This window comes from Oncorhynchus kisutch, unplaced genomic scaffold, assembly GCF_002021735.2.
Source record: "Oncorhynchus kisutch isolate 150728-3 unplaced genomic scaffold, Okis_V2 Okis02a-Okis13b_hom, whole genome shotgun sequence".
Taxonomy (NCBI): Eukaryota; Metazoa; Chordata; class Actinopteri; order Salmoniformes; family Salmonidae; genus Oncorhynchus; species Oncorhynchus kisutch.
The window spans coordinates 12644132-12658178 of NW_022261979.1; the positions used below are offsets into that span (position 1 = coordinate 12644132).

The 14047-nt window shown below is 44.3% G+C and overlaps 1 protein-coding gene across 1 annotated transcript in view; it reads left to right on the plus strand.

Annotated features, from left to right (window-relative positions):
* The window catches only part of LOC116359262 (regulator of G-protein signaling 22-like), a 36758-nt gene that overhangs the window by 1558 nt on the left and 21153 nt on the right, over positions 1-14047 (plus strand). Inside the window, 4 exon segments of the mRNA XM_031811829.1 lie at positions 116-201; positions 4558-4717; positions 5313-5968; positions 9556-9717. Coding sequence (XP_031667689.1) covers positions 116-201; positions 4558-4717; positions 5313-5968; positions 9556-9717 — 1064 coding nt within the window.

Here is a 14047-nt window from a genome sequence, read left to right on the forward strand (position 1 = left end):
GATTAGTTAGTTGATTTAATGCTATGGAGTTTTATGAAATCAGACACCTGTGTGTGTGTGTGTGTGTGTGTGTGTGACATAATCTAAATTAGAATAATAATCATTGTCTTAACAGTGCTTGGACAGAGAACAGGGAGTGGAGTGGATCCTAACAGAAAGACTACCCTTGTTTATTGAAAGTGACTGCTACTTCGAGTACAGGTAATCCCCATTGTTTTATTACTGGGGGACAGAAGTAGACCTATAGGTTGGGCCAGAAGTAGACCTATAGGTTGGGCCAGAAGTAGACCTATAGGTTGGGCCAGAAGTAGACCTATAGGTTGGGCCAGAAGTAGACCTATAGGTTGGGCCAGAAGTAGACCTATAGGTTGGGCCAGAAGTAGACCTATAGGTTGGGCCAGAAGTAGACCTATAGGTTGGGCCAGAAGTAGACCTATAGGTTGGGCCAGAAGTAGACCTATAGGTTGGGCCAGAAGTAGACCTATAGGTTGGGCCAGAAGTAGACCTATAGGTTGGGCCAGAAGTAGACCTATAGGTTGGGCCAGAAGTAGACCTATAGGTTGGGCCAGAAGTAGACCTATAGGTTGGGCCAGAAGTAGACCTATAGGTTGGGCCAGAAGTAGACCTATAGGTTGGGCCAGAAGTAGACCTATAGGTTGGGTCAGAATTAGGCCTATAGGTTGGGTCAGAATTAGACCTATAGGTTGGGTAGAAGTAGACCAACAGGGGTCATACCACCTGTTGATGCATGTCTTGATATCAACACGGCCCTTTATCCTGATCCATGTCTATCCTGACTTCATCAATCACATTGATTTATAAAGCCATTCTTACATCAGCCGATATCACAAAGTGCTGTACAGAAACCCAGCCTAAAACCCCCAAACAGCAAGCAATGCAGATGTAGAAGCACGGTGGCTAGGAAAAACTCCCTAGAAAGGCCAGAACCTAGGAAGAAACCTAGAGAGGAACCAGGCTATGAGGGGTGGCCAGTCCTCTTCTGGCTGTTCCGGGTGGAGATTATAAACCTAGAGAGGAACCAGGCTATGAGGGGTGGCCAGTCCTCTTCTGGCTGTTCCGGGTGGAGATTATAAACCTAGAGAGGAACCAGGCTATGAGGGGTGGCCAGTCCTCTTCTGGCTGTTCCGGGTGGAGATTATAAACCTAGAGAGGAACCAGGCTATGAGGGGTGGCCAGTCCTCTTCTGGCTGTTCCGGGTGGAGATTATAAACCTAGAGAGGAACCAGGCTATGAGGGGTGGGCCAGTCCTCTTCTGGCTGTTCCGGGTGGAGATTATAAACCTAGAGAGGAACCAGGCTATGAGGGGTGGCCAGTCCTCTTCTGGCTGTTCCGGGTGGAGATTATAAACCTAGAGAGGAACCAGGCTATGAGGGGTGGCCAGTCCTCTTCTGGCTGTTCCGGGTGGAGATTATAAACCTAGAGAGGAACCAGGCTATGAGGGGTGGGCCAGTCCTCTTCTGGCTGTTCCGGGTGGAGATTATAAACCTAGAGAGGAACCAGGCTATGAGGGGTGGCCAGTCCTCTTCTGGCTGTTCCGGGTGGAGATTATAAACCTAGAGAGGAACCAGGCTATGAGGGGTGGGCCAGTCCTCTTCTGGCTGTTCCGGGTGGAGATTATAAACCTAGAGAGGAACCAGGCTATGAGGGGTGGGCCAGTCCTCTTCTGGCTGTTCCGGGTGGAGATTATAAACCTAGAGAGGAACCAGGCTATGAGGGGTGGGCCAGTCCTCTTCTGGCTGTTCCGGGTGGAGATTATAAATCTAGAGAGGAACCAGGCTATGTGGGGTGGCCAGTCCTCTTCTGGCTGTGCTGGGTGGAGATTATAAACCTAGAGAGGAACCAGGCTATGAGGGGTGGCCAGTCCTCTTCTGGCTGTTCCGGGTGGAGATTATAAACCTAGAGAGGAACCAGGCTATGAGGGGTGGCCAGTCCTCTTCTGGCTGTGCTGGGTGGAGATTATAACAGAACAAGATGTTCAAATGTTCATAAATGACCAGCAGGATCAGATAATAATCACAGTAGTTGTCGAGGGTGCAACAGGTCAGCACCTCAGGAGTAAATGTCAGTTGGCTTTTCATAGACTATCATTCAGAGTATCTCTACCGCTCCTGCTGTCTCTAGAGAGTTGAAAACAGCAGGTCTGGGACAGGTAGCATGTTCGGTGAACAGGTTAGGGTTCCATAGCCACAGGCAGAACAGTTGAAACTGGAGCAGCAGCACGGCCAGGTGGACTGGGGACAACAAGGAGTCATCAGGCCAGGTAGTCCTGAGGCAAGGTCCTAGGGCTCAGGTCCTCCGAGAGAAAGAAAGAGAGAAAGAGAGAATTAGAGAGAGCACACTTAAATTCACACAGGACACCGGATAAGACGGGAGAAAAACTCCAGATATAACAGACTGACCCTAGCCCCCCGACACATAAACTACTGCAGCATAAATACTGGAGGCTGAGACAGGAGGGGTCAGGAGACACTGTGGCCCCATCCGATGATACCCCCGGCCAGGGCCAAACAGGCAGGATATAACCCCACCCACTTTGCCAAAGCACAGCCCCCACACCACTAGAGGGATATCTTCAACCACCAACCTACTACCCTGAGACAAGGCCGAGTATAGCCTACGTAGATCTCCGTCACGGCACGAACCCAGGAAGATCATGTCACTGACTCAACCCACTCAAGTGACACACCCCTCCTAGGGCCCCCATGAAAGAGCACCAGTAAGCCAGTGACTCAGCCCCTGTAAAAGGGTTAGAGGCAGAGAATCCCAGTGGAAAGATTCCATTATATTCCATTCCATTCTATTCCATTCCATTCTATTCCATTCCATTATATTCCATTCCATTCCATTCTATTCCATTCCATTAATTATATTCCATTCCATTATATTCCATTCCATTATATTCCAATATATTATATTCCATTCCATTATATTCCAATATATTATATTCCATTCCATTATATTCCAATATATTATATTCCATTCCATTATATTCCATTCCATTATATTCCATTCCATTATATTCCATTCCATTATATTCCATTCTATGCCATTCCATTCTATTCTAATCCATTCCATTATATTCCATTCTATTCCATTCCATTCCATTATATTCCATTCCATTATATTCCATTCCATTATATTCCATTCCATTCTATTCTATTCCATTATATTCCATTCCATTCTATTCTATTCCATTATATTCCATTATATTCTATTCCATTATATTCCATTCCATTCCATTATATTCCATTATATTCCATTATATTCCATTCCATTATATTCCATTCCATTATATTCCAATATATTATATTCCATTCCATTATATTCCAATATATTATATTCCATTCCATTATATTCCATTCCATTATATTCCATTCCATTATATTCCATTCCATTATATTCCATTCTATGCCATTCCATTCTATTCTAATCCATTCCATTATATTCCATTCTATTCCATTCCATTCCATTATATTCCATTCCATTATATTCCATTCCATTATATTCCATTCTATTCCATTCCATTCCATTATATTCCATTCCATTATATTCCATTCCATTATATTCCATTCCATTCTATTCTATTCCATTATATTCCATTCCATTCTATTCTATTCCATTATATTCCATTATATTCTATTCCATTATATTCCATTCCATTCCATTATATTCCATTATATTCCATTATATTCCATTCCATTATATTCCATTCCATTATATTCCATTATATTCCATTCCATTATATTCCATTCCATTCCATTATATTCCATTCCATTATATTCCATTCCATTATATTCTATTCCATTATATTCCATTCCATTCCATTATATTCCATTATATTCCATTCCATTATATTCCATTCCATTATATTCCATTCTATTCCATTCTATTCCATTCCATTATATTCCATTCCATTATATTCCATTCCATTCCATTCCATTCTATTCCATTCTATTCTATTCCATTCATAGCTTTGTCTGACCCTCCATTCCATTATATTCTATTCCATTATATTCCATTCCATTCCATTATATTCCATTATATTCCATTCCATTATATTCCATTCCATTCCATTATATTCCATTCCATTATATTCCATTCCATTATATTCTATTCCATTATATTCCATTCCATTCCATTATATTCCATTATATTCCATTCCATTATATTCCATTCCATTATATTCCATTCTATTCCATTCTATTCCATTCCATTATATTCCATTCCATTATATTCCATTCCATTCCATTCCATTCTATTCCATTCTATTCTATTCCATTCATAGCTTTGTCTGACCCTCCATTCCATTATATTCCATTCCATTCCATTCCATTATATTCCATTCTATTCCATTCTATTCTATTCCATTCATAGCTTTGTCTGACCCTCCATTCCATTCCATTATATTCTATTCTATTCCATTCATAGCTTTGTCTGACCCTCCATTCCTGCACTTTGTGACAAATGTTGTTTAAAAGGCTTTTATAAATAACGTTTTGATTGATGTGTGTTTGATGCTTGACGGTGTTTCCCAAGGTTAGCGAAGCTGCTCTCTCAGTGGGGCCCTCAGGGCTGGAACCAGAAGAGGGATGGTACCTCAGTCCAGCCCCCTGTCACCACAGAGCCTGTCTGTCCTTCCCCTGGGCCCGATGACAGAGAGACCCTGATGAAGGTCCTCTATGTGTCACTGGGACAGGTCAGCAGATCCTGCTTATTCACATAGATGATATATCTCAGTATGATGTCAATATGGTTCAGTACAGCGGAGATGATATATCTCATTATGGTTCAGTACAGCAGAGATGATATATCTCAGTATAATGTCAATATGGTTCAGTACAGCGGAGATGATATATCTCATTATGGTTTAGCACAGCAGAGATGATATATCTCAGTATAATGTCAATATGGTTCAGTACAGCGGAGATGATATATCTCAGCATGATGTCAATATGGTTCAGTACAGCGGAGATGATATATCTCATTATGGTTCAGTACAGCGGAGATGATATATCTCATTATGGTTCAGTACAGCGGAGATGATATATCTCAGCATGATGTCAATATGGTTCAGTACAGCGGAGATGATATATCTCAGCATGATGTCAATATGGTTCAGTACAGCGGAGGTAATTATTTGTCATAAATAAACACTTGTTTTGTGGTGTTGGTAAAACAGTAGTTTACTTCATATACTGTGTATGATCCAGGTATTTCTCTGTCTCTCTCACCCCAGGCAACACTTCCCTGTAGTCACACTGGGCTTGTTTGTGTTCTTTGTGTGTCTGCAGGCCTCGGTAACAGACATGTTGACAATGGCCAAGGACAAGGACAAGCAGCTGCCTGTCTGTACCCGGTCTGTGAGAACCCCGGTGTGCTCCCTGGGCCGGGAGGGACAGAGGGGTCCGGCCTCGGCCTGCTTCTCCTGCATCCCTGACTCAGAGTCCTACGCCCTCTCCTCCTCACTCCTCGTCTCCTTTCCTCTCTCCTCTTCGCTCCCGGACTGTCCTCTCTGCTCTTCACTTCTAGACTGGGACAAGAGACGGGGAGACCACAGCGCAGAGCAGGAGATGAACGTCTACCTCACAGAGACAGAGGCAAAGACAGAGATAGAGGCAGGAACTACAGATGAGGATCATGGGGAACCCAAGCCCCAGAGTCCTGCCTGTTCTACCACTGATGAGGAGATGGTTGGTCCCCACACAGAGAGCCCCTGTGAGGGAGGTCCAGCCACCAGCCACAGCAGACTGAAGGAGCAGCAGGAGGAGGGTGACCTTGAGTTCCATGACCTTGAGTTCTATGATATCACTGCTAGTATCCATGGTGATAGACAGGGCCTTGGTGACTTTAAGGACTTCTTAGAGGGAACACTAGGAGAGAAGCTTTTGCGTCTGTGGATGGATATAGAGAGACTGAAGACCCTACAGGACGACAGGAGGAGAATCAGGTATTCATACACACATTCAGTACTTCATATACACATTCAGTACTTCATATACACATTCAGTACTTCATATACACATTCAGTACTTCATAAACACATTCAGTACTTCATAAACACATTCAGTACTTCATATACACATTCAGTACTTCATATACACATTCAGTACTTCATAAACACATTCAGTACTTCATAAACACATTCAGTACTTCATATACACATTCAGTACTTCATATACACATTCAGTACTTCATAAACACATTCAGTACTTCATAAACACATTCAGTACTTCATAAACACATTCAGTACTTCATAAACACATTCAGTACTTCATAAACACATTCAGTACTTCATAAACACATTCAGTACCTCATATACACATTCAGTACCTCATATACACATTCAGTACCTCATATACACATTCAGTACCTCATATACACATTCAGTAATTCCTTAAAGGTCCAATGCATCAGTTTTTTATCTCAATATCAAATCACATTTCTGGGTAACAATGAAGTACCTTACTGTGATTGTTTTCAATTAAAATGGTCAAAATGAAACCAATATATCTTCTTAGCGAAAGGTCTTCTCAAAATGTTGCTCGGATTGTCTGGGAGTGGCCTGAGTGGGGAGGGGAAAACGGAACATTTTCTCTTATTGGCAGAGAGGTTTGGAACTCTCTTTCTGATCTGGAAATCATAGTTTTGACTGCACTGGGCTTTTACCCATAACTCCTCACCTTTACCTTCACCTTCACCCTGACCCCAACCCTGACCCCAACCCTGACCCCAACCCTTAACCCATAACTCCTAACCTTCACCTTAACCCTGACCCCAACCCTGACCCCAACCCTTAACCCATAACTCCTAACCTTCACCTTCACCTTAACCCTGACCCCAACCCTTAACCCATAACTCCTAACCTTTACCTTCACCTTAACCCTGACCCCAACCCATAACTCCTAACCTTTACCTGAACCCTGACCCCAACCCTTAACTCCTAACCTTCACCCCAACCCTGACCCCAACCCTGACCCCAACCCTGACCCCAACCCATAACTCCTAACCTTCACCTTCACCTTCACCCTGACCCCAACCCTGACCCCAACCCTTACCCCAACCCTTAACCCATACCTCCTAACCTTCACCTTCACCTTCACCCTAACCCCAACCCTGACCCCAACCCTTAACCCATAACTCCTAACCTTCACCTTCACCTTCACCCTGACCCCAACCCTTAACCCAACCCTGACCCCAACCCTGACCCCAACCCTGACCCCAACCCTTAACCCATAACTCCTAACCTTTACCTTCACCTTCACCCTGACCCCAACCCTGACCCCAACCCTTAACCCATAACTCCTAACCTTCACCTTCACCTTAACCCTGACCCCAACCCTGACCCCAACCCTTAACCCATAACTCCTAACCTTCACCTTCACCTTAACCCTGACCCCAACCCTTAACCCATAACTCCTAACCTTCACCGTAACCCTGACCCCAACCCTGACCCCAACCCTTAACCCATAACTCCTAACCTTTACCTTCACCTTAACCCTGACCCCAACCCCAACCCATAACTCCTAACCTTCACCTTCACCTTAACCCTGACCCCAACCCCAACCCATAACTCCTAACCTTCACCTTCACCTTAACCCTGACCCCAACCCTTAACCCATAACTCCTAACCTTCACCTTCACCTTAACCCTGACCCCAACCCTGACCCCAACCCATAACTCCTAACCTTCACCTTCACCTTCACCCTGACCCCAACCCTGACCCCAACCCTTAACCCATAACTCCTAACCTTCACCTTCACCTTAACCCTGACCCCAACCCTTAACCCATAACTCCTAACCTTCACCTTCACCTTAACCCTGACCCCAACCCATAACTCCTAACCTTTACCTTCACCTTAACCCTGACCCCAACCCTGACCCCAACCCTGACCCATAACTCCTAACCTTCACCTTCACCTTAACCCTGACCCCAACCCTGACCCCAACCCTTAACCCATAACTCCTAACCTTCACCTTCACCTTAACCCTGACCCCAACCCTGACCCCAACCCTTAACCCATAACTCCTAACCTTCACCTTCACCTTAACCCTGACCCCAACCCTGACCCCAACCCTTAACCCATAACTCCTAACCTTCACCTTCACCTTAACCCTGACCCCAACCCTGACCCCAACCCATAACTCCTAACCTTCACCTTAACCCTGACCCCAACCCTGACCCCAACCCATAACTCCTAACCTTCACCTTAACCCTGACCCCAACCCTGACCCCAACCCTTAACCCATAACTCCTAACCTTCACCTTCACCTTAACCCTGACCCCAACCCTTAACCCATAACTCCTAACCTTCACCGTAACCCTGACCCCAACCCTGACCCCAACCCTTAACCCATAACTCCCAACCTTCCCCATAACCCTGACCCCAACCCTTAACCCATAACTCCTAACCTTCACCATAACCCTGACCCCAACCCTGACCCCAACCCTTAACCCATAACACCTAACCTTCACCTGAACCCTGAACCCTGACCCCAATCCTAACCCCAACCCTTAACCCATAACTCCTAACCTTCACCTGAACCCTGACCCCAATCCTAACCCCAACCCTTAACCCATAACTCCTAACCTTCACCTTAACCCTGACCCCAACTCTTAACCCATAACTCCTAACCTTCACCTTCACCTTGACCCTGACCCTGACCCCAACCCTTAACCCATAACTCCTAACCTTCACCATAACCCTGACCCCAACCCTTAACCCATAACTCCTAACCTTCACCATAACCCTGACCCCAACCCTTAACCCATAACTCCTAACCTTCACCTGAACCCTGACCCCAATCCTAACCCCAACCCTTAACCCATAACTCCTAACCTTCACCTGAACCCTGACCCCAATCCTAATCCTAACCCCAACCCTTAACCCATAACTCCTAACCTTCACCTTAACCCTGACCCCAACTCTTAACCCATAACTCCTAACCTTCACCTTCACCTTAACCCTGACCCCAACCCTGACCCCAACCCTTAACCCATAACTCCTAACCTTCACCTGAAACCTGACCCCAATCCTAACCCCAACCCATAACTCCTAACCTTCACCTGAACCCTGACCCCAATCCTAACCCCAACCCTTAACCATAACTCCTAACCTTCACCTTAATCCTGACCCCCAACCCCCAACCCCAACCCCTAACCTTCACCTTGACTCCAACCCATAACTCCTAACCTTCACCCCAACCTTTAACCCCAGCCCTTAACCCATAACTCCTAACCTTCACCTGAACCCTGACCCCAACCCTTAACCCATAACTCTGACTCTTAACCTAAGCCATAACCCTAACCCCAACCCTGACCCCAACCCTTAACCTCATAACTCCTAACCTTCACCTGAAACCTGAAACCTGACCCCAACCCTTAACCCATAACTCTGACTCTTAACCTAAGCCATAACCCTAACCTCAACCCTAACCCTTCATTGAAGTATAGAACCTGAGATGACAATGAGCCTTCCTCTTAACCAATGACGTGGACAGAACCATCTTCAATGATTGATTGATTAACTGTTTCAGGCATTTGGTCCAGATGCGTAGCTGCTACCTGCTGACCGGTGGCCAGAGCAGTCTGAATGGTGAGCTGTTGACCAGACTGGGTCTCTCTACCTCCCCCTGCTGGAGAGAGGACAGACTGCAGAGAGTTCAGCCCCGCGTCACTGAGGCACTGCTCTGCTACTGGTGAGGAGACAAGACCACACCAGTTTTTTTTTATTCCTCTCCTCGGGGACCCCCAGACGTTCCATGTCTTTTAAACTACTCCAGAGCCCTCCGATTTCACATTGTGATCAGGTTTATATACTGTTTTACCCACTTCGTATGTATAAACTGTATTCTAGTCAAGGCCCATCCTATATAACTACTGTTAAAACACCATCCTATATAACTACTGTTAAAACACCATCCTTATAACTACTGTTAAAACACCATCCTTATAACTACTGTCTATACACACCATCCTATATAACTACTGTTAAAACACCATCCTTATAACTACTGTCTATACACACCATCCTATATAACTACTGTTAAAACACCATCCTTATAACTACTGTCTATACACACCATCCTGTATAACTACTGTCTATACACACCATCCTGTATAACTACTGTCTATACACACCATCCTGTATAACTACTGTCTATACACACCATCCTTATAGTTACTGTCTATACACACCATCCTATATAACTACTGTTAAAACACCATCCTTATAACTACTGTCTATACACACCATCCTGTATAACTACTGTCTATACACACCATCCTATATAACTGTCTATACTGTCTATACACACCATCCTATATAACTACTGTTAAAACACCATCCTTATAACTACTGTCTATACACACCATCCTGTATAACTACTGTCTATAAACACCATCCTTATAACTACTGTCTATAAACACCATCCTATATAACTACTGTCTATACACACCATCCTGTATAACTACTGTCTATACACACCATCCTATATAACTACTGTCTATACACACCATCCTGTATAACTACTGTCTATACACACCATCCTATATAACTACTGTCTATCCTGTCTATACACACCATCCTATATAACTACTGTCTATACACACCATCCTATATAACTACTGTCTATACACACCACCCTATATAACTACTGTCTATACACACCATCCTATATAACTACTGTCTATACACACCATCCTGTATAACTACTGTCTATATACACCATCCTATATAACTACTGTCTATACTGTCTATACACACCATCCTATATAACCACTGTCTATACACACCATCCTATATAACTACTGTCTATACTGTCTATACACACCATCCTATATAACCACTGTCTATACACACCATCCTATATAACTACTGTCTATACACACCACCCTATATAACTACTGTCTATACACACCACCCTATATAACTACTGTCTATACACACCATCCTATATAACTACTGTCTATACACACCATCCTATATAACTACTGTCTATACACACCATCCTATATAACTACTGTCTATACACACCATCCTATATAACTACTGTCTATACACACCATCCTATATAACTACTGTCTATACACACCATCCTATATAACTACTGTCTATACACACCATCCTATATAACTACTGTCTATACACACCATCCTATATAACTACTGTCTATACACACCATCCTATATAACTACTGTCTATACTGTCTATACACACCATCCTATATAACTACTGTCTATACACACCATCCTGTATAACTACTGTCTATACTGTCTATACACACCATCCTATATAACTACTGTCTATACACACCATCCTGTATATATACTGTCTATACACACCATCCTATATAACTACTGTCTATACTGTCTATACACACCATCCTGTATATATACTGTCTATACACACCATCCTATATAACTACTGTCTATACACACCATCCTATATAACTACTGTCTATACTGTATATACACACCATCCTATATAACCACTGTCTATACACACCATCCTATATAACTACTGTTAAAACACCATCCTATATAACTACTGTCTATACACACCATCCTGTATAACTACTGTCTATACACACCATCCTATATAACTACTGTCTATACACACCATCCTGTATAACTACTGTCTATACACACCATCCTATATAACTACTGTCTATACACACCATCCTATATAACTACTGTTAAAACACCATCCTATATAACTACTGTCTATACACACCATCCTATAGAACTACTGTCTAAACACACCATCCTATAGAACTACTGTCTAAACACACCATCCTATATAACTACTGTCTAAACACACCATCCTGTATAACTACTGTCTATACACACCATCCTATATAACTACTGTCTATACACACCATCCTGTATAACTACTGTCTATACACACCATCCTATATAACTACTGTCTATACACACCATCCTATATAACTACTGTTAAAACACCATCCTATATAACTACTGTCTATACACACCATCCTATAGAACTACTGTCTAAACACACCATCCTATAGAACTACTGTCTAAACACACCATCCTATATAACTACTGTCTAAACACACCATCCTGTATAACTACTGTCTATACACACCATCCTATATAACTACTGTCTATACACACCATCCTGTATAACTACTGTCTATACACACCATCCTATATAACTACTGTCTATACACACCATCCTATATAACTACTGTTAAAACACCATCCTATATAACTACTGTCTATACACACCATCCTATAGAACTACTGTCTAAACACACCATCCTATAGAACTACTGTCTAAACACACCATCCTATATAACTACTGTCTAAACACACCATCCTATATAACTACTGTCTATACACACCATCCTATAGAACTACTGTCTATACACACCATCCTATAGAACTACTGTCTATACACACCATCCTATAGAACTACTGTCTAAACACACCATCCTATATAACTACTGTCTAAACACACCATCCTATATAACTACTGTCTAAACACACCATCCTATATAACTACTGTCTATACACACCATCCTATATAACTACTAGACTGTGACCTGAACTATGATCACCTGGTCTGTACTAGACTAGACTGTGACCTGAACTATGATCACCTGGTCCGTACTAGACTAGACTGTGACCTGAACTATGATCACCTGGTCCGTACTAGACTAGACTGTGACCTGAACTATGATCACCTGGTCCGTACTAGACTGTGACCTGAACTGTGATCACCTGGTCCGTACTAGACTAGACTGTGACCTGAACTGTGATCACCTGGTCCGTACTAGACTGTGACCTGAACTGTGATCACCTGGTCCGTACTAGACTAGACTGTGACCTGAACTACGATCACCTGGTCCGTACTAGACTGTGACCTGAACTAGGATCACCTGGTCAAGTTGTGTTCCAGGGGTCCCAGGTTCATGTTGTGTTCCAGGGGTCCCAGGTTCATGTTGTGTTCCAGGGGTCCCAGGTTCATGTTGTGTTCCAGGGGTCCCAGGTTCATGTTGTGTTCCAGGGGTCCCGGGTTCATGTTGTGTTCCAGGGGTCCCGGGTTCATGTTGTGTTCCAGGGGTCCCGGGTTCATGTTGTGTTCCAGGGGTCCCGGGTTCATGTTGTGTTCCAGGGGTCCCGGGTTCATGTTGTGGTCCAGGGGTCCCGGGTTCATGTTGTGGTCCAGGGGTCCCGGGTTCATGTTGTGGTCCAGGGGTCCCGGGTTCATGTTGTGGTCCAGGGGTCCCGGGTTCATGTTGTGGTCCAGGGGTCCCGGGTTCATGTTGTGTTCCAGGGGTCCCGGGTTCATGTTGTGGTCCCAGGTTCATGTTGTGTTCCAGGGGTCCCAGGTTCATGTTGTGGTTGTGATCCAGGGGTCTCAGGTTCATGTTGTGTTCCAGGGGTCCCAGGTTCATGTTGTGTTCCAGGGGTCCCAGGTTCATGTTGTGTTCCAGGGGTCCCAGGTTCATGTTGTGTTCCAGGGGTCCCAGGTTCATGTTGTGTTCCAGGGGTCCCAGGTTCATGTTGTGATCCAGGGGTCCCAGGTTCATGTTGTGATCCAGGGGTCCCAGGTTCATGTTGTGATCCAGGGGTCCCAGGTTCATGTTGTGATCCAGGGGTCCCAGGTTCATGTTGTGGTCCAGGGGTCTCAGGTTCATGTTGTGGTCCCAGGTTCATGTTGTGGTTGTGATCCAGGGGTCTCAGGTTCATGTTGTGTTCCAGGGGTCCCAGGTTCATGTTGTGTTCCAGGGGTCCCAGGTTCATGTTGTGTTCCAGGGGTCCCAGGTTCATGTTGTGTTCCAGGGGTCCCAGGTTCATGTTGTGTTCCAGGGGTCCCAGGTTCATGTTGTGATCCAGGGGTCCCAGGTTCATGTTGTGATCCAGGGGTCCCAGGTTCATGTTGTGATCCAGGGGTCCCAGGTTCATGTTGTGATCCAGGGGTCCCAGGTTCATGTTGTGGTCCAGGGGTTCCAGGTTCATGTTGTGGTCCAGGGGTCCCAGGTTCATGTTGTGGTCCCA